General features: G+C 31.0%; 1 protein-coding gene across 4 annotated transcripts; it reads right to left on the reverse strand.

The window, feature by feature from the left end:
• Nucleotides 1–52: 52 nt before the first annotated feature.
• LOC139499987 (cyclin N-terminal domain-containing protein 1-like) lies at nt 53–27633 on the reverse strand. 4 transcript variants are annotated; one of them, XM_071288661.1, is made up of 9 exons: nt 27515–27633; nt 23898–24019; nt 23241–23420; nt 22395–22498; nt 15413–15578; nt 14220–14382; nt 11483–11627; nt 9884–9977; nt 53–6470 (listed from the first exon to the last, which is right to left on the reverse strand). In XM_071288661.1, exons 3-9 carry the CDS (start codon nt 23379–23381, stop codon nt 6360–6362), a joined length of 924 nt encoding a protein of 307 aa, XP_071144762.1. In that variant the 5' UTR covers nt 23382–23420; nt 23898–24019; nt 27515–27633; the 3' UTR covers nt 53–6359. The 4 variants fall into 4 exon arrangements, with proteins under 4 accessions (XP_071144762.1, XP_071144761.1, XP_071144763.1 ...); XM_071288660.1 differs by having other exon boundaries at nt 27412–27580; XM_071288662.1 differs by lacking the exon at nt 27515–27633 and adding an exon at nt 24799–24890.
• Between the last annotated feature and the right edge of the window lie 5 nt (nt 27634–27638).

The raw sequence follows: 27638 nt of genomic DNA on the forward strand, positions 1-27638 counted from the left end.
ACACATCTAGTTTTTATGTATAGTATTTAATTATGATGCCTATTGATGAAAATTTTCTACCTTTTTCAAAAATTTATTCTTTAACATAACAAATAATTAAAATATCACATTGTTTTAATCACAGATTGACACAGTAAAAGGATATAAGTTCCCTCCACTGTAATATCCAAAAACTAATATATAAACTGTATCACAGCAGTCAGAATAGAATGATTTACAATAACAACATAAGATTTTAGCATAACAAACCATGCACAAAGGAATGATTAAATTATTGCATTTGTGATGAAATGGTTAAACTAGTGCATATGTCAAGAAATGATTAAATTAGTGCATATGTGGTTAAATCATTGCATATGTCATGAAATGGTTAAATTAGTGCATATGTCAATAAATGGTTAAGTAAGTGCATATGTCATGAAATGGTTAAATTAGTGCATATGTCATGACATGGTTAAATTAGTGCATATGTCCTGACATGGTTAAAGTAGTGCATATGTCATGAAACATTGAAAAACTCCCTCCCCAAAAATTATAGGGAAAAAATTACTAACTATAGGGTTATCTTGAAATAACTACTGTAAATTCAGAAAGTATCGCAATGTTTTTCCGTTTAAATTTTTGATTCATTATTCATATCTTTGTTAGAAAGCTTGTATTTCAATATTTGCATACGATATGTCAATTAATCTAGATATCAACATTTAAACCATCCTTCAAAGAAAAATAAATCATTAAATGGAGTTTTTCTGTTAAATTTTTTACCAACAGCAAGATGAGATTTATATCTTAATATATTTGATTAAATATAATAACCAAATATAAGATTCTTAAAGTTAAAATCATTCAAAAGAAATGAAACCTTTCCAAAGAATGAGTATCTTATTGTCAGGCTATTTAAATTATTGCAAGTTTATTTGTCTCTGACATTGTAATATTTTCTTTTAGGGTAAACTATTTTGTCAAGCTACCATATTTGGCCGTGTATATCCCACATTTATGTATAGTATGCTCCCCTTTTCATCCCCTTGTACCAACTACATATTTTGGGTGAACAGTGCAGACTATACATGACCAAATACAGTAAACTAATCAATGATTGATTGACTCTTCAAGGAGAAATTTAAAAAACCACAGAGAACAATTGGTATTGTATTTATACAAAGGGTCAGGTTAATTTGAAAACATTTAAAAAGCCCGACAAAAAGGTAATAATTCTGGGGAAATATTTTAATTTCTTTTGCAATAATTGATACAATCAATCATGTATAAGAATCACCACTAAACTTCAGTCTTTACAATATTATTGTTTCTGTAATATGAATATATAAACATGTAACAATACATTTTTTACAATTCTAATGCAAAATAAAAAATTTAGTAAAAAAAACAATAGTTCATTCAATGTATCTACAAATTATCATATTTAAATCAAAATTATTTCAATAATGACAGTTCTTAAATGCACAGCAATCTAAACTTTAATATATAAGCTTACATCTAAATTTGGGCTGTTCAAAAACTTATTGGGTGGGGGATAGGAGGCACTAAAATTAATTAATTAAATTAAATAAAAAAAAAATTTAGTTAGTTTCTTGTTTGAATTGTTTTACATTGTCATTTCTGGGCCTTTTATAGCTGACTACGCTGTATGGGCTTTGCTCATTGCCGTACAGTGACCTAAAGTTGTTAATTTCTGTGTCATTTTGGTCTCTTGTGGAGAGTTGTCTCATTGGCAATCATATCACATCTTTTTTTTATATTTTATATGTGGTCAGGGGTCTTAAAACATTCCAACATGATTTTATTTCTGGAACAGCCTTTAACACATCTTTTCAATAAAACAATATAATATTGATGACATTGAAATACCAAACATTGTAAAAAGTCCTGTTAAAATAAGTTTCAAACTTTTAAAAATAAATACAAGTCTATCAATACAATTATCAAAAGCCTACACCATACCTGCCAAGTTTTCAAAATACCCATGGGGGTTTTGTGTGCAAGATGGCTGCCATACTCCTAAAAAACTTCAAGGGGGCCTTCAAATACAGTGTAATGTTGTTTTTTGGCTTCTTCATACTTTTATAAGCCTCAATTCATTGTAAAATTAATTGTTATGTTAAAATTGTGGACATAATTGCTTTTTAAAATTTCAATTTGGGAGCCTCCATGGGGGAAATTTTCCGCAAATAGTGACAGTTGGCAGGTATGCTACACTATCATATTGATAAAACTATACTTACTCCTCCTAGTCTGCTCATAACACTTTTACTGAGATCTAAGAATAATGTATTAAAGGACATTTAAGATAATTTTACATTTAATTCACAGCAAAACCCTATGATACATGTACTTCAAACAGAACTTTTAATTCACTGCAAATTAAAAATGTATGATACCCCTGTTTAATAATCAGAATTTTCAGCATAAGTTAAGGAACGAAATAAGTTACAAATATTAATAGGTTATGGAGCTCCTTTATGAGACATTTCATTTAACCCTTTCAACGCTACACAAAAAAATAGAAAAATGGCTGCTGCTGCTGCATTTTTTTTGTGTTTATTCATTAAAACAGTATTTTCCTTTTCAGACTGCTGTATCTTTTTTATTATATGAGATACAGAGAAAGTTATTGCATGAAAAATGCTCAGGAGAGCATGTACTGTAATGTTAGGCAATTATTTTAGTGAAATTTTCATCAGGATACCTGCATTTTCAGGTAATTAACAGGTAAAAGGTGTAATTTATTACATTTGTGTTGAATTTTGAATAAAAACTACTTTTAGTCTTCATTTATTTTGTTGTTTTATCTGCCATATAATAAAGAAGATACCAGTTGCCTGATTCCGTAGACCGTAGCATATTGCACCATACACAATGTATTATGTAATCGTGGCACAAATAAATAGCTCCGTCCTAAAAAATTTCAGTCAATCTCCGTTTTCCCCCCCTTTTTCTACGTCTCGTAATGATCGATCAAATCATATTTCCCACAAGAATTAAATGTAATAAACACATTGAGATAACAAGAAACCTTTTAACTAATCCTTGTTGTTAATTTCGCCATAGAAATGCTGAAATTTTTCCATATTTACAGCTTCTTTTCCGATTTCCGCCATTTACATTTGTCAAAATATTTGTTTTTATTTTCCTTCTACTGCATGATTTTACTATAAAAATTGCCAGGATTTCAAGCGCAAATGAGACCTTGTATATCCTAGACGAGGAAAAATTAGAGAGAACCCGAATGAAACCGAATGATTTAAGAGTCCTGATGAAAAATCCTTTTTCATCGCGGCATGAATAGCAGTGGAGAATGGTGTACGTCATCGCAGCATATGCCGTGTATAGCGTTGAAAGGGTTAAAAAATGTCTGGGAAAAAACGGACCTAGACTTTTACCTTATATTTGCATTGGTATTATTTCAGTCTCAAATAAAAAGAAAAGAAATCAAGAATCTACATAAATTTTGGAAAATGACCTTTTATCAGCTATTGAAGTCTTATATGAAAAGAAACTAGAGGCTCTAAAGAGCCTGTGTCGCTCACCTTGGTATATGTGAATATTAAAAAGGACGCAGATAGATTCATGACAAAATTGTGTTTTGGTGATGGTGATGTGTCTGTACATCTTACTTTACTGAACATTCTTGCTGCTTACAATTATCTCTATCTATAATTAATTTGGCCAAGTAGTTTCAGTGGAAAATGTTAGTAAAAATTTACAAAGGAGCATGTTCAGTAAGGTCCTAAAATGGCCCCCTTTTTTAGCGTAAATTTCAAATTCGGATTTATTGACCAATATCACAATAAATTACAGCTAATATAGTGACTAGATTGGAAATAAGATATTTTGTTGAAAACCGTTCTACGTTACATTATGACGTCACAAGTTGTACTCATATTGATTTTTCACGAAAAAAATCAATGAAAATAGGTAAATTTCAATAGATTATTGGACAGAAAACATAGAGCACATACGTCGACAACAAAGATCTTTTAAAATAATGTTTGTGAAGACATTTCACATGTCTTATTTGAATATTAAGTTTGTCGATGCCTGCGCTCTATGTTTCCTGGTCCTTAATTTGGTTAAAATCCATCTCATTTTGTCAAATTTTACCAAAATCCCTTATCTGGACCTTTTTGGGATGTAAAAATCAACGTCTTAGACTTAAACTTTGACAAAAACAGTTCTGTTTAACTTTCTCACATGTATTTAAGGCAACTTAAAACCTTTATTGGCTTGTAACAATGAACTTTATAATTGGGGCCAAATATGGCCCTTACCGAACTGACTCCTTTATGAAAAATTTTAAAAATAGACTATAATGGACAATAACTCCTTAGGGAGTCAACTGACCATTTCTGTCATGTTGACTTATTTGTAAATCTTACTTTTCTGAACATTATTGCTGTTTACAGGTTATCTCTATCTATAATAGTATTTAAGATAATAACCAAAAACAGCAAAATTTCCTTAAAATTACCAATTCAGAGGCAGCAACCTAACAACCAGTTGTCCAATTCATCAGAACATTTTAGAGCAGATAGATCTGGACTTGATAAACAATTTCTCCCACTGTCAGATTTGCTCTAAATACTTTGGTTTTTAAGTTATAAGCCCAAAACTGCATTTTACCCCTATGTTCTATTTTTAGCCATGGCGGCCATCTTGGTTGGTTGGCCGGGTCACTGGACACAATTTTTAAACTATATACCCCAAAGATGATTATGGCCAAGTTTGATTTTATTTGGCCCAGTAGTTTCAGAGGAGAAGATTTTTGTAAAAGATAACTAAGATTTACGAAAAATGGTTAAAAATTGACTATAAAGGGCAATAACTCCTAAAGGGGTCAACTGACCATTTTGGACCTGTTGACTTGTTTGTAAATCTTACTTTGCTGAACATTTTATCTATTTACAGTTTATCTCTATCTATAATAATATTCAAGAAAATTACAAAAAATAGCAAAAATTTCCTTAAAATTACCAATTCAGGGGCAGCAACCTAAATAACGAGTTGTCCGATTCATCTGAAAATTTCAGGGCAGTTAGATCTTGACCTAATAAACAATTTAACCTTGTCAGATTTGCTCTAATTGCTTTGGTTTTTGAGTTATAAGCCAAAAACTGCATTTTACCCCTATGTTCTATTTTTAGCCATGGCGGCCATCTTGATTGGTTGGCCGGGTCACCGAACACAATTTTTTAACTTGATACCCTTATTATGATTTTGGCCATATTTGGTTAAATTTGGCCAAGTAGTTTCAGAGGAGAAAATTTTTGTGAAAGTTAACGACGACGGACGACAGACGACGACGGACGCCAAGTGATGAGAAAATCTCACTTGGCCCTGCGGGCCAGGTGAGCTAAAAATGGTGTTATTGGGCAAAATATTTTACTCTGTATTGTAGGAAAAAAAGCCAAGGAGTCCAAACATTTGACAAATATTCCTAAACCTCACCTAAGTACATTCTTGATACTGATCTTTTTCTTAAGGACAAAGGGAGATAATTATTTACATCAAGAAGAGACAAAATAAAGCTAAATTGAGCTATTATGTAAGCTATAGAAAAATACAGTAAGAAACAACAATCATAAATACTCATGGCAACTAAGTTTACTTTCAGGTCATCTCAGCTCTTATTCAATAATAACAATTGGGACTTTTAGATCAGATCAAGATTAAAAGTTTCTATTATGAATCTAAATTTGGCTTTCACTTTTAAATAACCTATAGGTTTACTTGATCACATCAAACAGCCTTAGAGAGTCAATAAGGGAGATTAAGTGCATGGAAGGATATTTAATGAAAGAAGGAATTCATGATGAAACAAAAACAATTTTTAAATTTTGACAGTTACATATTTGCACATGACACAGAAAATAGCGGTATAGGAAATCTATGATATTTACCAGTAACCATCTCTTTTTATGTAGACATTGTAAGAAAAGAAGTTAATATATGAATTGGTCTAATCTATAAATACACATTTTCCAAAATCCATGAAAAATATGAAACCCTTTTTTTTTTTATAAAAGTATATTTATAAGGACTTGATTTAGTGTCCTTCATATTTCAATTAAAGCTCTTCTAAGTCAAATTTCATCTGTAAAAAATCAGAAGTGAATTCAGAAAATTCTCACAAACCAGTTTTTTTTTTATAAAAGTATATTTATAAGGATTTGATTTAGTGTCCTACATATTTCATTAAAGCTCCCCTTAGTAAAATTTCATCTGTAAAACAATCAGAAGTGAATTCAGAAAATTCTCACAAAATTCATAATCATAGCTTATCAAGTTGATTTTCCTTGCTGCATCTGGTTCCTTGTTTATAGACTGTATCTGTGTTGTTAGCTCTCTGGTAGAGGTTCATTTGGAATTATCATTTGTATAATGATTGTAGCAAAGTCAACAATATCCTCTAATGGTATCTTGGTTATCAGATGTAAACATTCAATCATCTACAACACAAGAGAGAACATATATAAAATGTGTTTAATCAACATAAAAAGATGGCACATAAGTGGCAATTGCTGCATACCCTTCAAGAAGTTACTATTGATTAGTATAGTTCATTTTGGGAGTACTGTGAAATCATTCATTTTCATGGGATCAGTTGTCTTGGAACAAGGAAAAATTGTTTTTCTTTCATATTTGATAGCATGGTTGTGCAAAAGTCTTGATTGCAAGCCTATGGAAATTTGTACGTTTTTGAATATTCAAAATTGTGGATACCTATAAAACTCAGGAAAATTGGTATACCAACAATATTAATGAATCAACAGCACATTAGGAAAACCATAGAAGTTAAAACCAAATTAATAACATATACTGGTAAAAACATGTAATTTTCTTGCAAAATTTGTAAAAGCATAAAACTTGTGTATCTTTGGTAGAATGTATATACATATATAATCACTTTGTCATTTAAAGCATCCTTCCACACAGAAATTGATTTGAGAAGATAGTGGTAACTAATGATAAAAAAATCGTAAGGGTTCCGTGGAACCCAGTGTCTCGCCTACTTTTGCTGTTAAAAGCAGGCTCAACAAAAATGAGCAAAAAAATGAATAAAAATATTCCTCTCTTTAATATCTTTTGAATGTAAGAAGATTCTGTCCAAGTTTGGTAAAAATCCAGGATAGTTTATGAATCTAATAAATGTTTTAAAAACTTTAGCTGCAGACTGTATGTAATGTTATCTTGCGAAGAAAAATTAAGTCCATTTATAAGTAAAATATTGAAAAAACAAGAACAAAATTTTAACAAAATCCTCGCCTACTTTTGCTGTTAAAAGCAGGCTCAACAAAAATGAGCAAAAAAATGAATAAAAATATTCCTCTCTTTAATATCTTTTGAATGTAAGAAGATTCTGTCCAAGTTTGGTAAAAATCCAGGATAGTTTATGAATCTAATAAATGTTTTAAAAACTTTAGCTGCAGACTGTATGTAATGTTATCTTGCGAAGAAAAATTAAGTCCATTTATAAGTAAAATATTGAAAAAACAAGAACAAAATTTTAACAAAATCCTCGCCTACTTTTGCTGTTAAAAGCAGGCTCAACAAAAATGAGCAAAAAAATGAATAAAAATATTCCTCTCTTTAATATCTTTTGAATGTAAGAAGATTCTGTCCAAGTTTGGTAAAAATCCAGGATAGTTTATGAATCTAATAAATGTTTTAAAAACTTTAGCTGCAGACTGTATGTAATGTTATCTTGCGAAGAAAAATTAAGTCCATTTATAAGTAAAATATTGAAAAAACAAGAACAAAATTTTAACAAAATTTCTTTCTAGATACTAGCTTTTGATCATAAACAAGCTTCTATCCATGTTTTGATATAAATCCGGGAATGTTTAAAAAGTCATTAAAATTTTAAAAACATTAAACCACAGAGTGAATGTTTGTGGACACTGCAGACGATAGAATGTAGGATCGCTATGTCTCGTTTTTTCGACAAAAGTCAAAGGCTCAACAAAACTAGAGGCTCTCAAGAGCCTGTGTCGCTCACCTTGGTCTATGTGCATATTAAATAATGGACACAGAAAAATTCATGACAAAATTGTGTTTTGGTGATCATGATGTTTTTGTATATCTTACTTTACTGGACATTCTTCTTGCTACAATTATCTCTATCTATAATGAACTTGGCCCAGTAATTACAGTGGAAAATATATTCTAAAAATTTACAAAAAATTATGAAAATTGTTCAAAAATGACTATAAAGGGCAATAACTCCTTAAGGGGTAAACTGACAATTTTGCTCATGTTGACTTATTTGTAGATCTTACTTTGCTGAACATTATTGCTATTTACAGTTTATCTCTATCTATTATAATATTCAAGATAATAACCAAAGACTGCAAAATTTCCTTAAAATTACTAATTCTGGGTCAGCAACCCAACAACAGGTTATCTGTTTTGTCTGAAAATTTCAGGGAAGATAGATCTTGAACCTATAAACATTTTATCCCCTGTTAGATTTGCTCTAAATGCTTTGGTTTCAAAGATATAAGCCAAAATCTACATTTTGCACCTATGTACTATTTTTAGCCATAGTGGCCATCTTGGTTGGTTGGCAGGGTCACACCACACATTTTTAAAACTAGATACCCAAATGATGATTGTGGCCAAGTTTGTTTAAATTTGGCCCAATAGTTTCAGAGGAGAAGATTTTTTTAAAAGAATACTAAAATTTTAGAAAAATGATTAAAAATTGACTATAAAGGGCAATAACTCCTTAATGGGTTAACTGACAATTTTGGTCATTTGACTTACTTGTAGATCTTACTTTGCTGAACATTATTGCTGTTTACAGTTTTTCTCTATCAATAATAATATACAAGATAATAAGCAAAAACTGCAAAATTTCCTCAAAATTATCAATTTAGGGGCAGCAACCCAACAACGGGTTGTCTGATTTGTCTGAAAATTTTAGAGCAGATAGATCTTGACCTGATAAACAATTTTACCCCATGTCAGATTTGCTCTAAATGCTTTGGTTTTTGAGTTATAAGCCAAAATCTACATTTTACCCCTATGTTCTATTTTTAGCCATGGCGGCCATCTTGGTTGGTTGGCAGGGTCACGCCACACATTTTTTAAACAAGATACCCCAATGATGATTGTGGTCAAGTTTGGAATAATTTGGCCTAGTAGTTTCAGAGGAGAAGATTTGTGTAAAAGATTACTAAGATTTACGAAAAATGGTTAAAAATTTACTATAAAGGGCAATAACTCCTAAAGGGGTTCATCTGAAAATTTCAGGGCAGATAGATCTTGACCTGATAAACAATTGTACCCCAGTTAGATTTGCTCTAAATGCTTTGGTTTTTGGGTTATAAGCCAAAAACTGCATTTTACCCCTATGTTCTATTTTTAGCCATGGCGGCCATCTTGGTTGGTTGGCCGGGTCACCGGACACATTTTTAACACTAAATACCCCAATGATGATTGTGGCTAAGTTTGGTTTAATTTGGCCCAGTAATTTCAGAGGAGAAGATTTTTGTAAAAGTTAACGACGACGGACGCAAAGTGATGGGAAAAGCTCACTTGGCCCTGTGGGCCAGGTGAGCTAAAAACAATATTCATTTTCCTATCAATGCAATAAAAATTTAGGGTAATTTTTAATTATTTGGCTTGTCTGTTTGTTTGTGTATTAATATTCCTTCTTGTATATAAAAGTGTATTTTTAGGCTAGTTTTGTTGGTGTATAAAAGTTTCAGTCTTGTCAAGTTTTTCGGGCTTCTGATCCGCTTCAGTTATGTTCTACATTATATATCCGTTTTTACTGACAAAGAATTCTTTATTGGAGTATATTTTTTTATGTTTTATGGCCAACTACATATTTTGCAACAAAAACACATAATACTACCTTATCAGACTTGAACCCTGTAACATACACAGCTGCTGCTATCACAGACACTGCCAGCAGTAATTTATCTGATTTGACTTGACATAATGACCTACTAAAATAGAAATATCTATTCAGTGATGTGAAAAACAAATAACAACAACTTTAACCCCATCACATTCTTTATGTGCTTGACGCCAAGTCAGGAACCTGTAGTTCAGTGGTTGTTGGTTCATATGTATTATAAAAATAAAATTGAGAATGGAAATGGGGAATGTGTCAAAGTGACAACAACCCAACCAAAGAGCAGACAATAGTTTTTGGTAAATTGTTTTGTTATAAATAAGGCAGTAGTTTTTCTCAATTGAATTGTTTCATATTTTTCATGTCAGGGCATTTTGTAGCTGACTATTTACAGTATGGATTTTTCTCATTGTTGAAGGCTGTACAGTTGCCTATAATTGCTTCATAAACCCTCTTCATATGAACTTTGGTGGATAGTTGTCTCTTTGGCAATCCTACCACATCTCTTTATTTATATAACAAAATATGAAATAAGTATTAAAGCTAATTTCATAATGCTTGTAAAGTAAGACTTTGGTTGGTTGGCTTGCTTGCATTGTTTGCATAAATGTTTACTAAAGATTTGTATGTAAGATTGAGATCTTCAAACGATATATATAGGCATAATAAAACCTGATTATTATATTTAAATTTGTTTTTTTCTCCCATACCGGACTCTTTCGATACACTCTGGCTTTTACTTATTCAATAATAAACAGTTGTAAATATCGTACATAGTAAAAAATAGTGCGGGAAAATGTTTATTCATGAAATATTCATGAATGAAACGCTATCTCGCATAGATTTCTTTTGATTTTCTATTCAGCCAATGGCCGATCCGCAAAGTAATGTTTGTGATACTTATTTCAAAATGAAGTTTAATTCATCTGAATTGTCGGTGAACATTCATTCCATTTCTATTCAAGGTGTAATCTTTTCAAAAGAGTAGTAACACAAAATATCCAACGGAATCAGAGTTCGAACACTAGTACTACATTATCTTGGAGCAGAACATTGCGATAGTCTGTCTCACTGGAGGTTGAGGCCGACACCTTTGGAAAGTAGCTATAGCAAGCTATAGTAAACTTTCCAAAAATGGCTGGATCCGCCCCAGAAAATTGTTGTGAAATGAGACCTAGTAGATTCTGTCAATGGAAACATTCAGTGATCTAAAGAAGACGGACCATTGTAATATATCATATAGAGGGTTATGTCCACGGGTTGTTAATTTTCGCTTATTTTTGTAGATATAACAAAATCACCAAAATAAATTTGGCCAACTTAAAAGTGCACATACAAAGGTATTCATAAAATTTTTGAAAAATCCAAAATAATAACCGCCAAAATATTTCGTATACCTTATTCAATGAAACTCCCGACATTTTACACTCACAAAAAAAACCCAGCTATACGGCATATGACATATTAGTTTTTCTGCCAATTTTGAGTGAGTTTGTCAGGGGAGACAATGACAGTGTGAAAAGATAAACGAATTCTGACACAAATTAGGACAAAAGCTCAAACAATCGTTAACATAAATTGGACATCTAAACTTACACTTCGTCCTGTGAAGGTGTCTGATGCTGTACTATTATCTGGAACAAGCTGTTATATATATTAGAGAACTTTAAGTAGACAATTTCCAATACTTTGAGGGAAATTTCATAGTATACTTTAATTTCTGTGTCTGGTTCATTGTAACCTGTGAAAAAGTAAGTATGATTCAAAATTAATATTTTAACTTAAATGCAAAATAAATATTGATCAATAAGTTAAATATTAAAGGGTTATTACAGCAACATTTTCCAAAGCTGATAATTAAAATACAACATGCAATAGGAATTATTATTATGAAAGAAAAATAAATATGACTTTACATTTAAATATTATCATTTTGTCTTACCCATTTATTTCAATTTAAAAATCTGTTAAAAAAATAATATTCAGCTTTTTGGTTTTAAAGTGATCTGTAAATTCCATTGCTTTAAATCAATTAAGTTTAAATATTAGGAAATGCTGATGACAATTAATGTGAGCAACATTTAGATGTTAGTTTTAACATTTTGAAACCCAATAGCAATGCTATTTTCATAGTTATGACAAGAATGTGCTCATAGTACATGGATGTTCCACCCACACTAGCATTTACTATGTTCAGTGGACCATGGTACTGTGAATTGGGGGTCAAAAGATCATATCATAGGGAACATGGGTATTATGTTTTGAGTTGATTAGACTTCAACTTCAGCAAAAAGTACCTTGACCAAAACTTTAAACTGACTTTACCAAAAAACTTGAACCTGAAGTGGGACAGACAAATGGACAAATGAATGGACGCACAGATTGAAAAACATAATGCCCCTAGGTGGAGCATAAAAACAACACAAACATTTCACAATTTACAGTTTATAAGCATTTGCAACTAAAACAAGAAAATACATGAATTTTTATAATGAGATCTATCATCATACATCTATATAATTTTTCAATTCCATTTTTAAATGCATGTATTTTTCTTGGAATTTTAAGGGTGTAGTCAATGGACCATTCACAATAAATTTCATGCAGAATTCCTAAAAATTGTTTTTGTATGCTTGTAGTAAATTTTATAAGTTAAGCCCCTCTCAACTGATTTTTATAGGTTGTTCATATGTTGTTACACCACTCTCCTATACTAGAGGAAGCGTTTCGCTTCAGCAAACATGTTTAACCTGCCATGTCCCAAGTCAGGAGCCTGTAATTCTGTGTTGGTGCTTTGAAGCTTTATATCATTTTTTTTTTTGGTTTATTGTTTCGTAATCGGTTGTTAGTTTTCTTGTTTTATTTGTCATTTCTTGCCTTTTATATATATGATATTCACTTTTCTCATGGATGAAAGCAAAACAGTGACCTATAGTTGTTAACTTCTACAACATTTGATCTCGTTAGCAATCACACCATATCTTGCTATTATCATAATTAATCTGTTATAATCAAAGAACCATGATTTTCCTAATAAAATCTTCAAACAATATCAAAGTTAAGCTAGAAACTTTGATTAATTCATTTACAATTTTATTAAACACTGGCCAATTTAGGTTTTGCGTCTTCTAGAGAAGCTGCTAACATCTTCTTAGTGTTAAAGACTATGTTAATCTCTAGATCATTCTTTTTTAAATGCTTTAAAAAGATATTATTTTCGAAAACCATATTGCATTAATTAACCCTTTCCTCCATAATGACACCTTTTGACGCCACCCCCCTAACTCCATAATGACCCCTTTTAACGCCTGTGTAGTACCTCAGTTGAAACACTTTGACTACAAAGTGTCTGCAATTGACTTAATAAAATTTGTATCCAATATGAAAAGGAATATCATAGGAATAACCGACTTAAATTTATTTGATGAAATAGTTGTTTTTCGCAATGCCTTAATACTTTAAATCATATGTTCAGCATTTTATTAAAAAAATCCTATGCGAATCAAGTATGCAAAAAAAAAATTCAATGGAGGAAAGGGTTAAAGTGAAGTTAAATACAACAATAAAGCAGAATTACTTCCCTTTAAAGAAAAAGATGCTGCCCTAAAGTTATCTCCCATTTTTTATTTTGTTTGTTTGTTTGTGTATGTTGGCCCCTGATGTCTTTGGTTACTTTTCTTGTTGGGTTGAGTTCGATTTTCATATACCCCACATCTCTTTTTATTCAGTTGCTTAATTTTGGAGTTTGAGCTAGTAGCTTGAATATAGAAAATATGTGACTGAAACTGAACGGTTATTTTTGGCACCTGTAGATAATCACCATGACCACTCTCTCATCACTGAGTGAATACTTCAATAAGAACAAATATTTCATCAAAAGTTTCTAACTTAAAAATTTCTTGGACAAATATGTTCATTTTTAGTTATTTGAACTCTTTATCATAAGAAATATAATCTGATATTGGAGCAAGTAATGTCACCTCAAATTTATTTTTTTGCATCACATTTTGAAGCTTAAAAGTTGCTTTTCTATATTTTCTTAAACATTTAAAAGCTATTTAATATTTTCTATAACATTTAAAAGCTATTTAATATTTTCTTTAACATTTAAAAGCTATTCAATATTTTAGTTCAAATTTAAATTTAAAGCTATTCAATATTTTGTGTCACATTTCAAAGCTATTCAATGTTTTCTTTCATATTTAAAAGCTATTCTTTATTTTGTTTCCCATTTTACACCTCAATATTTTACGGATTCCACCTTAAAATTGAAACATAAATTCAGTGCTTTCTGTTCAAACAAAATCACTCAAATTAAATAAATAATTCTTACCAAGTATCTCTAAAATTGTTTCTATGTATACAAGTGTTGAAGGTATTGTTACTTGAAAGTCCAAAGTTTTTAATATTCTTAGTTCTGACTGCAATATACTCTCTTGTGTGTATCTGTGTCCTCCTTCATTCAGAAATCTTCTTGCTTTTGAAGCAGTGACAACCTGACAGAGCATAAGAAGATTTCAAATTTTAAGGCCAATCAAAAAAGAATGTGTTTTCCATACCCTACCTACCCTAAAGTTTTTTTTTACCATTTTTAATTAAGCACTGTTAAAGTCTTAATGTAATAAATATAAATAAAACAATATATTTCCTACCTACCTACCCTATTTATTTAGCATGTAATAGTAAACACACATACTTATTTGTTTGGCCTAAAGCGTAAAATGCAACTATAAACATAAGATACAATTGTAATCATGTCTTCATTTAAACAAAATAGTACTATATAGGAATTTATTGTTCATATAACTCACAGAATTCAATCAAAAGCTATACCAATGAAATTTACCATACATAGTTGCATAAATGAATTTGTGTTTTTTTATTATTCAGCAATTACCTTCTGAGGTATAAGCTGAACACACAGTAGAACAATAGAATAATGTGTTAGTTGAATTGAGTTTTAAATAAAATTGAGAATGGAAATTGGGAATGTGTCAAAGAGCTGTTCCATTAAAAACATACATGGTACACAGAGAAAGCATTTTGAAAAAGAGACAACCACACGTAGATGAAATTAAAAAATAAAAATAAAAAAAATAAAAATTTCCCTTACATTTCTACTATTTAACCATGCAAACAAATATGTAGTTAAGAAATTCACTCTAGTTGTTTACAGCCGATTTCAATGAGTGTATAGCTAAAGGTAATATCTTTGGTTAGCTTGCTTGCTAGCTGAACCGTGAAGTCATTGTTAGGTAAGGTATATTACCCTCCTCTTGTCGCTTTGACATATTCCCCATTTCCTTTCTCAATTTTAGTCCTTTATACAGATAGGTTGGTTTTCTGTCGGACTAGTCTACTCTTAAAGGAGGGTAGTTTACCTAACCTAACAATGACGTAACAGTTCGGCTAGTAAGCAAGCTAACCAAAGATATTACCTTTGCTTGCACACTTATTGAAATCAGCTGTAAATTAACTTAGTACATGTACCGGTAAATACCTAATTAACTTAGTACTGGTAAATACCTTGTAATGTGATGTGAGCTTACTGGCAATTTGACAACATGACACCAGTCTTAATGTGACTTGATTTTTGATTCTATCTAGAATAAGATTCCAGTCTTTTTTCCGTTTCTTACTGTTTGTTTTGAGAACATGCGAATATAAATCGTTCACATGCTTTAACATAAACCTGAAAAATAGAGAACACAAATTTTATTATGAAACTATATTCAGAATAATAAGTTGTTGAATAATTAGTTTATTCTTTTATAAACCTTATTTCATGTCATGTGACTACAAAACATGTCATGTTATTGGCAACAAAGATAATTTAGGATAACAACCCTAGTGTTCTGTATAAATATGCAACCCCGCAACATTTTTGTGCCTGTCCCAAGTCAGGAGTCTGTGATAGTCATCTTAAGATGGTTGCCAATGTAGTAGTGGGTTGATTTTCAGCTCTGCAGTTTTTGGCAATTTAAAGCTGGTTTTTGAAGAAATTTATCTATGCAAATCATATCATGATGTTTGGAATTTGATGAACTTTACAGAAATATGATTTACTTCACATTTTGTTGAAAGATGGATTTACTATAGTGGAATTGTATATTTTGAATTGGAAAAGTATTTGTAATTTATTGATTTTCTGAGTAGTGTTGTCTGTATTACCACCATGCCTGGGGACAGTAAAGGAGCAAAAACTATACAAACAATGTTAGCAGCTAAAAAGCCTGGGAGCAATGATTCTTCTAAAGACTCTGTAAAGGAAAAACCATCCAAGCAGAACAAACGATCCCATTCAGATGTTGCAAATGACAGTGTGGAAGGTATTGATTTGACTGGTATTCAAAATGATTTAAGTGAAATAAAACAATCTCTTCAGGGCACAGTTACAAAGACTGACCTTACTAATGCTATGGTTAATTTGGTACAACAAAAGGACTTAAAAACTTTAGTTAGTAACATTGTCCAGAAATTATTAAATCATTTTGAAGAGAAGATCACCAGTAAGTTTGAGTGTAAAATAAAAACTTGATAAGTTAGATACATTGATGATTGAGAATGAGGATCTGAGGGAAAGAATCAGGGCAAAAGATAGAGTTATTGAAAACTTAGTGGAAAAGGTTGGTGACAATAATAACAGATCTATTGATGCATTGAAGTTAGCCAATTATAATGAACAATACAGTCGAAAACATAATATAAGAATGCTAAACTTTCCTGAAAAAAGGGGTGAGAATTTGAGAAAAGCATTTATTGAAACTTTAAAGAGTGACTGTAAAGTAGATATTGAGCCCAGTGATGTACTAGCCATCCACAGAATACCTGGGAAAGATGGTTATCAGAAGCCTGTCATAGTTAACGTCAAAAATACTGAAACTAAAATACGGATAATGCGACAAAAAAGATCCCTGAAAAATGAAGTGAAATTGCATGATGACATATCACAACACAATCTTGGACTAATGGCAAGACTTAAAAACACTGAAAAATTTGAAAATATATGGTTTTATAACTGTAATGTGTATGCCAAAACTGAAACTAGTAGCAGAATAAGATTTGATCTATTTGACAATGTAGAAGAAAAAATGAAAAAGAAATTAAAAGATGGAAATTAATTAGTTTTCATATTAGTCTGTTACACTTGTTAATATTTTTTGGAAAATGTACAGTTTTTATCAGTATAAATAGAAATGCTGAAGCGTGTCATGTCAACTCCAAATTACAAAATCCTGGATACATATATAGTAAATAGTATAAGAGATTTTTTTATTATTTTTTTTTATTAATATAAATTATACTGTCACTATATAGTATAGGGGAAATAACTCTAACATTTATTATGAAATTAATATAATCTTATCTCCCCTTAAAACATCTATTCCTTTGCTAGATTTATTCATAACTATATAATGCCATACTGTAAATTAGTTTATACATTCAATGTTGAATGAAGAAAATAATATGTGACATCTTATGTGTGTATGTTTGTGTATGTCTTTAATATTTGTTACAATTGTATATTTGTACTTATGAACTTGCTTATATGTTTTATAAATCATCACTTCAGATATAATCATGGATAATAATGTAACGATATTATCAATGAATGTGAGGGGTCTTTTTTCAAACTCCAAAAAGAGGGCAGATGTTTTTGATTGGGCTAGGAGTAAAAATACTTCCATAGTGTGTTTTCAGGAAACTCATAGCAATAAAGACATTGAAAAATACTGGGAGGATGAATGGGAAATAAATGCTTTGTCAGTCATAAAGACAGTAAAAGTGCAGGTGTCTCTGTTATGCTTAAAAAGGGTCTGGATTTTGTTGTGCATAATTCTATTATTGATGATAATGGTTGTTACATTATTTTAGATATAACAATTTTTTCACAAAGATTAAGTTTTGCATGTTTGTATGGTTATAATACAGATGAACCTTCATTCTTTGACACAATAATGCAGAATATTTTAATCTTTAAAAACACCAGTGTTTTACTATGTGGTGACTGGAATGTTGTATTAGATAAATTTATGGATACATATAATATCAAACATAATAGAAACCCTAACTCCCATAAAAAAAATTGATGAAATCATTGATGTTTTTGAACTACTTGATCCTTGGCGTACATGCTATCCAGAAGATAGGAAATATACCTGGCGTCAGTCCTCACCAATAAAACAAAGTCGCCTTGATTATTTTTTAATTTCAGAAGACCTTTTTTCACTTATGAAGAATACCATTATCATTCCTGGTTATAGAACAGACCATTCGGCAATTCTTTTCACCTTCTCAGCTTGTTTAGAGAAACGGGGCAAAAGTTATTGGAAATTTAACTCTCAGTTACTTAGAGATGCAGATTATATAAAAATGGTTAAATCATGTATTAATGATACTATTTTGGAATACCATCTGTCAGGTGATATGGAAAATCTTCTTTCTGTTGAGTTGTCATGTAATGATCAAACATTTTTTGAAATATTAAAAATGAAGATTAGATCCTTGTCAATAAATTACAGCATTAATAAATCCAGAGAGGAAAAAAATGTCACTCTCAAACTTGAAAATGATATTTTATATTTTGAAAGTATTATGAATCATTCTCCAAATGATGAGGTTCAAAAATCTTTATTTGAAAAAAAACTTGAACTAGAAAATTGTAGACAAAAGAAAGTTGAAGGCTTGCTGCTTAGATCCCGAGCTAACTGGCATAAGAATGGTGAAAAGTGTACAAATTATTTTTGTAAATTAGAAAAGAAAAATTTTATTAAGAAAACCATAACAGAACTTATTGATGATAAAGGTCAGCATATTTCAGAGCAATCAAAAATTCTGATGGAACAACAAAATTTTTATAAAACTTTGTACTCAAGCAAAAAATTAGATTGCAATGATACATCATTTTTTAATCATAACATTAAGCTTACAGAAGAACAAAGTGATCTTTGTGAAGGAAATTTAACTTTTAAAGAATGTGCTGAATCTTTAAAATTTATGACAAATGGTAAAAGTCCTGGTTCTGATGGGTATTCTGCAGATTTTTATAAATTTTTTTGGAAAGATATTGGCCCTTTTGTCTTTCGATTTCTTCACTTTGGATATGCGGGGGGTAAATTTTCTGATTTTCAGTATCAAAGTATAATAACTTGCATTCCTAAAGAGGGAAAAGACAGACAGTATATTAGTAACTGGCGTCCTATTAGTCTTTTGAATACTGATATGAAAATAGCTTCTGCTGTTATAGCTAATAGACTTAAACCCGTTTTACCATTTATCATAAGTGACACACAAAAAGGTTTCATTAAAGACAGATTTATGGGTGAGAACACACGCCTTTTATATGATTTGATGCACTATCTTGAGGAAAATAATAAGACAGGTCTTTTATTACTTGTTGATTTTGAAAAGGCATTTGATTCCTTGGAATGGTTATTTTTAAAAAATACTTTGAAAAGCTTTAATTTTGGGCCTTCTTTATGTAGATGGTTTGAAACTTTATACTCAGGGGCATCAAGTTGTGTTATAAATAATGGACACATGTCTAAGTTTTTTCATTTAGAAAGAGGTTGCAGACAAGGAGATCCTCTTTCTCCCTATTTATTTATAATTGGGGTTGAATTATTATCTTTGAAATTAAAAGGTAATCCTGACATAAGGGGAATTACTATCAATGATGATGAATCACTTTTAAGCATGTACGCAGATGACACATTCCTTATGTTAGATGGAAGGGAAATATCGTTGAGGGAAACACTTTCATGTTTTGAATCTTTTTATAAAATTTCAGGTTTGAAAATAAATGCTTCAAAGACAAAAGCACTATGGGTTGGAAGTAAAAAATATTCTGATCTTATTTTATGTCCAGACTTAAAACTTCATTGGTCACATTCAAATTTTAAACTTTTGGGGACTGAATTTTCTTTAGATTTAAGCTGTATCACAGAAATTAATTTTGCTAAGAAAATTAAAGAGGTCTCTGCAATTCTGAAGAGATGGCAACATCGAAAACTCACATTATTAGGAAAAATTACAGTAATTAAATCACTTGCTCTTTCAAAGTTGTTCCATTTATTGACTGCATTACCAAACCTATCACACTCCAGGTTAACAGAGCTCACTTCATTATTTTATGATTTCATATGGAATGGAAAACCAGACAGAATTAAGCGAAACACACTTGTTGGTAATATTTCACAAGGTGGACTTAATATGGTACATCTTCATTCATTTAATATCTATTTGAAAATTAGTTGGATAAAAAGACTGCTGGCAAACCCTAGCGGTAGCTGGCAGCAGTTGTTACTGACAGACCTTATGCAGTATGGGGGTGAAAGGGTTTTAAATCTTCAGAAAGAAAAGCTGATTGAGATTGCTAAAAGATGTAAAAATTCTTTCTGGAAGGATGTTTTACTATGCTTTTCCGCTGCAAAACCTATTACTGAGATTTCTGTCAGTGACATTTTATCCTTATATATTTTGAACTTTTCTTCTTTGGATGATTTCCCATATTACATTCAATGGGAAAAGGGGGGTGTGCAGTCAGTAAGTGACCTTATTAATCGTGAAAATATGATTTTTTTATAAATTTGAGCAATTTCAAGAAAAAGTACAAACCAACAATTTTATTAAATATTATGGTTTGATATCAAAAATCCCTAACGCTATGAAAAAATGCCTTAAAGATAACTGTCTAAATCAAGATTTAGATAAGTCTAACACTGGTGATACTTTCTTAAAAAAAATCAGGTGTAATGTGAAAGCCAAATTTGTATATAAAAACTTAGTAGATGAAGTTATTCAACTACCAACAATTAAATTTTTGAAATGGGCAGAGCTGTTAGTTATTGATACTACAGAATGGTCAGAGTATTTCATGATAACAAAAAAGTCTTGTAGAGATGCTTATTTAAGAACCTTTCAATATAAATTTTTGCATAGAATTATAGCAACGAATACCTTTTTGTACAAAATCAAATTAAAAGATACCAAGTTATGTACTTTTTGTAAACTTGGAGAAGAAACCATTGAACACCTGTTTTTTGAATGCCCAATAACTTTTCAATTGTGGCAGTCTTTTTTCAATATTGTGAAACTTTTTTTTGTAAATTTTGATCTCAACAAAGAGAATGTGTTTCTTGGTTGCAAACATGAAAGTTTATTATTGAATCTGCTAATCATAATTACAAAGAATTATATATACAAATGTAAATTAAATGAAACAAAACCAAATATGATTGAGTTAAAGAATAAAATAAAGAAATACCAATTTCTTGAAAATCATATTGCAAAGAAAAATGATAAAGTCAAATTTTGTGAAAAATTTTGGTCTCCTTTACATGTAATATTTAACTAAGTGTTGTTTTCATATTATCTATGTTTAGTTTAGAGAAAAGAAATAATTTATAAATTATGAGCAAATTTATTTCTTTAAAAAAATTGTTTTAAAAAGTAAGTCATGATACATATTGTAACAAAACAGATGAGTGAAAGTATTAGTGTTGTATGTGAGTAAGTCAGAGAGAGAGAGAGGAGAGATAAATCAAATACAATTTATATGTAACCTAAAATATTTTTATTGTTAAAAATTAATTAGTCAGAGATTCTTTTTGTATATATTGCTATATTTTTTTCTTATATATTCTGTATTTACCCCTTGATACCATTGTCAGGTGGTAGTGTAATGGGGTGTGTAAAATCCTGACTATTGAAAAACAAATAAAGTCAGGAGTCTCTGGTCTTTGTAAGTCTTGTATAATTTTTAATTCTAGTTTCTTGTGTATAATTTGGAGTTTAGTATGACGTCCATTATCACAGAACTAGTATATATATATTTATTTAGGGGCCAGCTGAAGGACTCCTCCTAGTGCAGGAGTGCATTGAAGACCCATTGGTGGCCTTCGGTTGTTGTCTGCTCTTGACTGTGGTGGGTTGTTGTCTTTTTGACACATTCCCCATTTCCATTCTCAATTTTATTTGATGTTTGCTCTTGACCATAAAACACCCATGAATCAATCTTTGAATCATTCTTGCTTTTTATAAGAAGGTATTATAATCCAACTGTAATTGCTTACATCCACTTTATTTGAACTTTGATGGATAATTGTCTCATTAACAATCATACCACATCCCTTTTTTCAGATTTTAAGTGAATATTGCCATATAAGAACTCTCATTCTTACAGCCGATACATGTTTCTGTATGCAGAATGTCCTGAAAACACAATTAGGCCAAATAAAATAATAAGTGTGTTTCCCATTACATCGTTGAAAAAAATAGGGTAGGTCAATATGGATTTTTTTTATATTTTACAATTTTTTTTACATTGAGTCTGACTTTCACAGTGGTTATTGAAAAATGACAAAAAAAACTTTAAGGTAAGCTAAAAATATAGGGTAGGCAGGCAAATAGGAAACACGCAAATTTTTTTACTTGGCCTTGTTAATATTTCATTTTTGTCCTTTGTTTGAGATAATACAGTTACATTACTTTTCATACTAAAACAAACCTGTCAAACAATTCAACTGCACAATACTTAGCATCAGCAGACAGCTTGAGTCTTTCACATGTAAGGAAAACAAATTCAGCTGATTTGCCTGCTTTGAACAGACCCTGAAAGAGAAGTTATCGTTGGCGAACAGTACTAGGAATATTCAGTTTATTTACAACGTCAAATATATCATATATCAATTTCACGATTTTATGTAAGTTTAAAAGTTTTCTATGAATACCCCATAACTCACCATGACTTCTTTAGAACAAATAAAATAATATGTGTATTTTCTGTTACATTCTGTCCACAATGGTGATTTAGTGTCAGGTACATTATTGTATAGGGGCCAGCTGGAGACCCACAGGTGGCCTTGGTCTGTTATAGTGTTTTTTGCTCTTTGGTTGGGTTGCTAACTCTTTTACACATATTCATTTTTCCACACTCTATTCTATTTCACATTTTATTGATCACCTGAATTTATATTTATACATTGGGGTCAACTACTTCTTTGAAGTGCTTTGTACTTCAGTAAAGAATCTATTTTTCCACACTCGTTCTACGTTTGAAGAGGGCCCATTTATACAAGCTTTAGTTTCATATTCCATTTTCCCTTTTTTTCCATAATATCAAATCAGACAGTCATCAAAATTTATCTTCTCTTTTAATTTATAAACAAATTTTGTACTCTTTCATTAATAATTTAGTGATTAATTAAGTGTTGAGGATGGTGAATTTCTGAGCACTCTGGCTTCCTCCACCAATAAAAACTAGAAGCCATGAAATAGCCCAAAAGTGACCCTTAAAAGAGGCATTAAAACACCAAAAATCAATCAGTTGTTTTCCCCATTGATAAAATCTTACCTCATGCTTTAACGATACATCCACATGCTTTGAATTCAAAACAGCAAGAGAAGTTAGCCATTCTTGTAAAATATCAGGTGAAATACCATTACTTTTTTCATTAAAAAGTGGCTCTGTTGGAGTACCAAATATTTTGTCCATACAATTTTTGCTTTGTTACACAGAAGTTCTACCGATTTTCTGAAATAAGATAACTTGCATTGAAAGTTATGTTAATGAGAAACTGTAAACAACTTATTTTTCATGGATACTATATTGCACTTTTACTTATTTCCAGCTGATTTATTTTAATTTTCTTAATGTCTAAAAGTTCACAATTTATATTCAAATTATTTTTCTACTCCCAAACTACACACAAATAATTAGCTCATAAAATCTAGTCGGTTTATAACTGTGTTGAATCTATGAACAAAATCATAACTAGAGGCTCCAAGGAGATTGAATCACTCACCTGGATATTATGCATCCCTTCATTGCTCATGATCATTAAAACATCCATTTCATGAGTATATTATTTTTTCAAATTTTCAAAATTTCTTTTAAAATATCAAAGAAGGTGTCTGTTATCCAGGTTACTTTCTAACCTGACTTGAACTGAATATAAAGTATTTGTAGATAACTGTCAGTGAAGTGTTTCTTGAATTTCTTTTCACATACCTCAGACTTTGAAAGCACTTTTCGATACAGTGAAGTCACTATGATCTATATCAATTATTCAAAGATGTGGTTATTGGTACTGTTCATCAAACTGCAACTGAATTATATTCAACCTTGCAAACCTAAAATATTTAAAATGATAAAATTATTTTTATTTGACTGTTGTAAATTATTACTGTAAAAAAGAGTCTTGATGATCTAATTTTGTCATCAATGTAGGTTGCCATGGTTCATTTGCAAAATAATTTTTGCAAAATAATTTAGGCTACACCTTTTAAATTCTTTTTGACAAAAAAGTAAATCTGTGTCCAGCCTCCCCATCTATCATAAATTTTCAAAACCTATACCCCAGCACATTTTAGTGACATTTTTAGATTTATTAGCACTGTTTTAAAAAAAATCCTTACATTGTAACTACAGTGTCCTTCCCTTTCATAAATGTGACCTACCGAATTAGACTATTTACCGGATTTGTTATCTTATAAGCAACACAACGGGTGCCACATGTGGATCAGGATCTGCTTACCCTTCCGGAGCACCTGAGATCACCCCTAGTTTTTGGTGGGGTTCGTGTTGTTTATTCTTTAGTTTTCTATGTAGTGTTATGTGTACTATTGTTTGTCTGTTTGTCCTTTTCATTTTTAGCCGTGGCGTTGTCAGTTTATTGTCGATTTATGAGTTTGACTGTCCCTCTGGTATCTTTCGTCCCTCTTTTTTAACAATGTTTATAAAGTCCAGACATTTTTGCTTAAGCCACCTAAATGGTCTAAACTATGCAGTTATTATTAGGTTAGTTTAAGTACCCTCCTTTAAGAGTAGACCACTAGTCTGACAGATTACCAATCTATCTGTCTGTAGGACTATAGACTACTTGTAAAGGAAGATAGTATATCTTAGTTACCTAATAACATGAATAATGACTTCACTGTTCAGCCAACAAGCAAGCTAACAAAGATATTACATTTACCTACACACTCAATGCAATAGGCTCAGCTGTAATGGAGGATGGTAAAAGGGAAGTCTAGACACAGAAACATGTGAAATACAAATTGCAAAAATGCACAAAAAATAAAAATCAGGAAAAGCAAAGCACTAGAAATAAAAACGTATGTATTGTTATTCCTATCATGAGAGGGCAATAAGAAGTAACACTAGTTGAGGCACACAAGTATAATTGTAAACAGTGACATCATATAAAAGTTACTAGAGCGCAATTATTAAATTTTGTACTCAGAATAGAATCCTTAGATACAGCTTCTGATTGGATGATACAGGATTGGAATTACATTTAATCGAAAGCTTATCCAATTAGGTTTAAAAAATGCAGAAAATCATATTCACATTTTACAAAGTATAGAAAATATCTTCCATTTCTGCACATCGGAGCCATTAAAAATATGTCTTTTTTATTAAGCGAAAAAAAATAGACAATCTTTTTCAAAGTTCTGCATTTTAAGTCAATTTTTGGCGCTTGACCCTCTTTATTTTTTTTTTGGTTTGTTATGCAACACTGTCATTTCTAGTAACAGGAACTGCAACCCGTTTTTCCCTAGTTTGTGTAGTATTCGAGGAAAAAAATTCAGAACACCAGTGGTTACCGGTACCCTGTGGAAAATGCATTATGAATAATTGCGCTCTTGTAATAGTGTACATGTCATCAGTGCTAATCTATGGGGCGCATCATAAACATATATATATATATATATATATATATATCGTTACAACGTAAAAATTTAGGAAAAAAGCATCAGAAAATCAGAAAATATGATGAACATGCAGTCATTTTTTATGCTAAAAATGGACATGCGGACCCTAGCTAACCTAAGGTCACCTTTTTTGTGCTCTCTGTATACATCTAATTTGAAAACAAATATTATTCATAGTAAAAGCTAGACTATAAATGAAGAGAAAAATTAATACCTGGGAAAGAGATAATGAATTCATAATGAAATGTAAAACAATATCCCGGCTGAATTTGAATTAAATTAATCTCAGTTTACTTTTTAATCAAATGCAGGACACTCACGAGAAATAAAGACTAACGGCACGAAAAAAAGGAAAATAGATAAGGGAAACACGAGGCATGCACAGTGAAAATCACGAGAATATATAACGAGAAATTAACTTCAAAAACATGAAATAAAAAGGTCGAAATCGTTGCATGAAAATAACCCTATAAGTTTAACACTCTCAAAACATTATAAGGCCTAAAAAAAAATGTTGTGTTTCCGGTCACCTCACTGACCGTCCTTCAGACCCCCAACTCAAAAGTTTTTAAAGCTGATGTGGGAAAAAAAATAATTTGTATACCTACCGACCGTTTTTTCTGAAAGAAAATAAAAAATTCTAAGTCCCTCGATCTTTTTATCGCCCCAAGAGAAAACAACGCTAATTTTAAACTCGAGGCTTATTTTTAGATTTTTAGAATGTACTGGAAAGTGGAATCTTCTTGGCTAATTATATATGTGGGAGCATGCGCAGTAGTTATTTTCGTTTGTCAGTGTTTGAACATGGCAACACAACGCGTCCTATTCAATGTTCAACGCGGAAAGTGTGACCATTTCACGGAGAAAAAAAATTTCTTAATTTTACAGAAAGTAACACCTTTTTTGACATTAGCAATAAAATTCATCCAATGTCTAACATTGATGAAAAAAAATACACAACACAAATTTTGTGCTCGGCCACTGGCAAAAATGACTGGGGATTGATGACAATAACACAACTGTTGGAACAATGCAATCTTTTGGAATTAAATTTATCAAATTTTCATGCCAAACCCTTCTTCAAAATGAACATGATATTAATCCATCTGAAATTGGTCAGCCAATCAACGCTTTAGACATTCTGATGAAAAGCCACAGATGCTTTGCCAAAAGAAAGTGTCCTGCCAGGTACAGTGTACATTTGTCTATCTGTAGGTTTGGGATGATGTTTGGTTCATGTTACTATAAATGAACCTGCCCCACATCTTCTCAATTTCTTTCTCTGACAATCCCAAACTTTTGGTCCTGAAATAGGGGAATTGGGTTTAAAAAGCTAATTTCCTAGGGGAAGTGCTGCCCAAAAATTTTTTTAGGTTTGGACTTAGTTTTTTTTCAGGGGTATTTTAAAAGGGGGTAAACTAAAAGTTATTTCAGGGGGATTTTAAAAGGGGTAAACTAAAATTTATCTCGGGGAGATTTTTAAAGTGGGTAATCAATCTCTTTCTATTAAATCCCAAACTAGTGTCCATGCATTTAAACAAAACCGAGACAGCAATGAAGCATAATATTATAAAAAAAAAAAAAATCCCTACCTACCGTCCCTTCAAAATTTCAAGGGGGTGATCGGAAACACAACATTATTTTTTTTAGGCCTAATCATTATATAATTGAACGACTAAAAGGACATCTGTATGTTTGTATTCAGAGTAATTTTCGAGATTTTAGCAACCAACTTTGTCAAATGATTCTTTGCTTAGTTGCATTGCCATTGGTGTCTTTTTTCCTTTTTTTCATAGAGAAGTGCTTACTTTATGTTTTTTGTTAACTCAGTGTAAATTTTGTTAGATGACAAATGACCTCTTAAATTCTAGAGACTGCAGAAGAACAAACCACATTTAAAATGATCAATACTTCAATGAAAAACTTGAAATTCAGAGAGAAAAGCAAGCGTGAACTCTCAGCAGACGGATTTTCCTCTCGCTCCTTATCCCGAAGAACATTTCCCGAACTTCCGAACAAACTTCACTTCCGGTCA

Source organism: Mytilus edulis, chromosome 13, assembly GCF_963676685.1.
Source record: "Mytilus edulis chromosome 13, xbMytEdul2.2, whole genome shotgun sequence".
Lineage (NCBI taxonomy): Eukaryota > Metazoa > Mollusca > Bivalvia > Mytilida > Mytilidae > Mytilus > Mytilus edulis.

Coding starts and splice junctions, on each gene's coding strand:
- LOC139499987 (XM_071288661.1), bottom strand. CDS start 23,381: ATGGACAAAATATTTGGTACTCCAACAGAGCCACTTTTTAATGAAAAA. Junction 15,579..22,394: donor GCAGTTGAATTGTTTGACAG/GTTTGTTTTAGT, acceptor TCTATTTTTCAG/GTTTATGTTAAAGCATGTGA. Junction 11,628..14,219: donor AACAATTTTAGAGATACTTG/GTAAGAATTATT, acceptor ACTTTTTCACAG/GTTACAATGAACCAGACACA.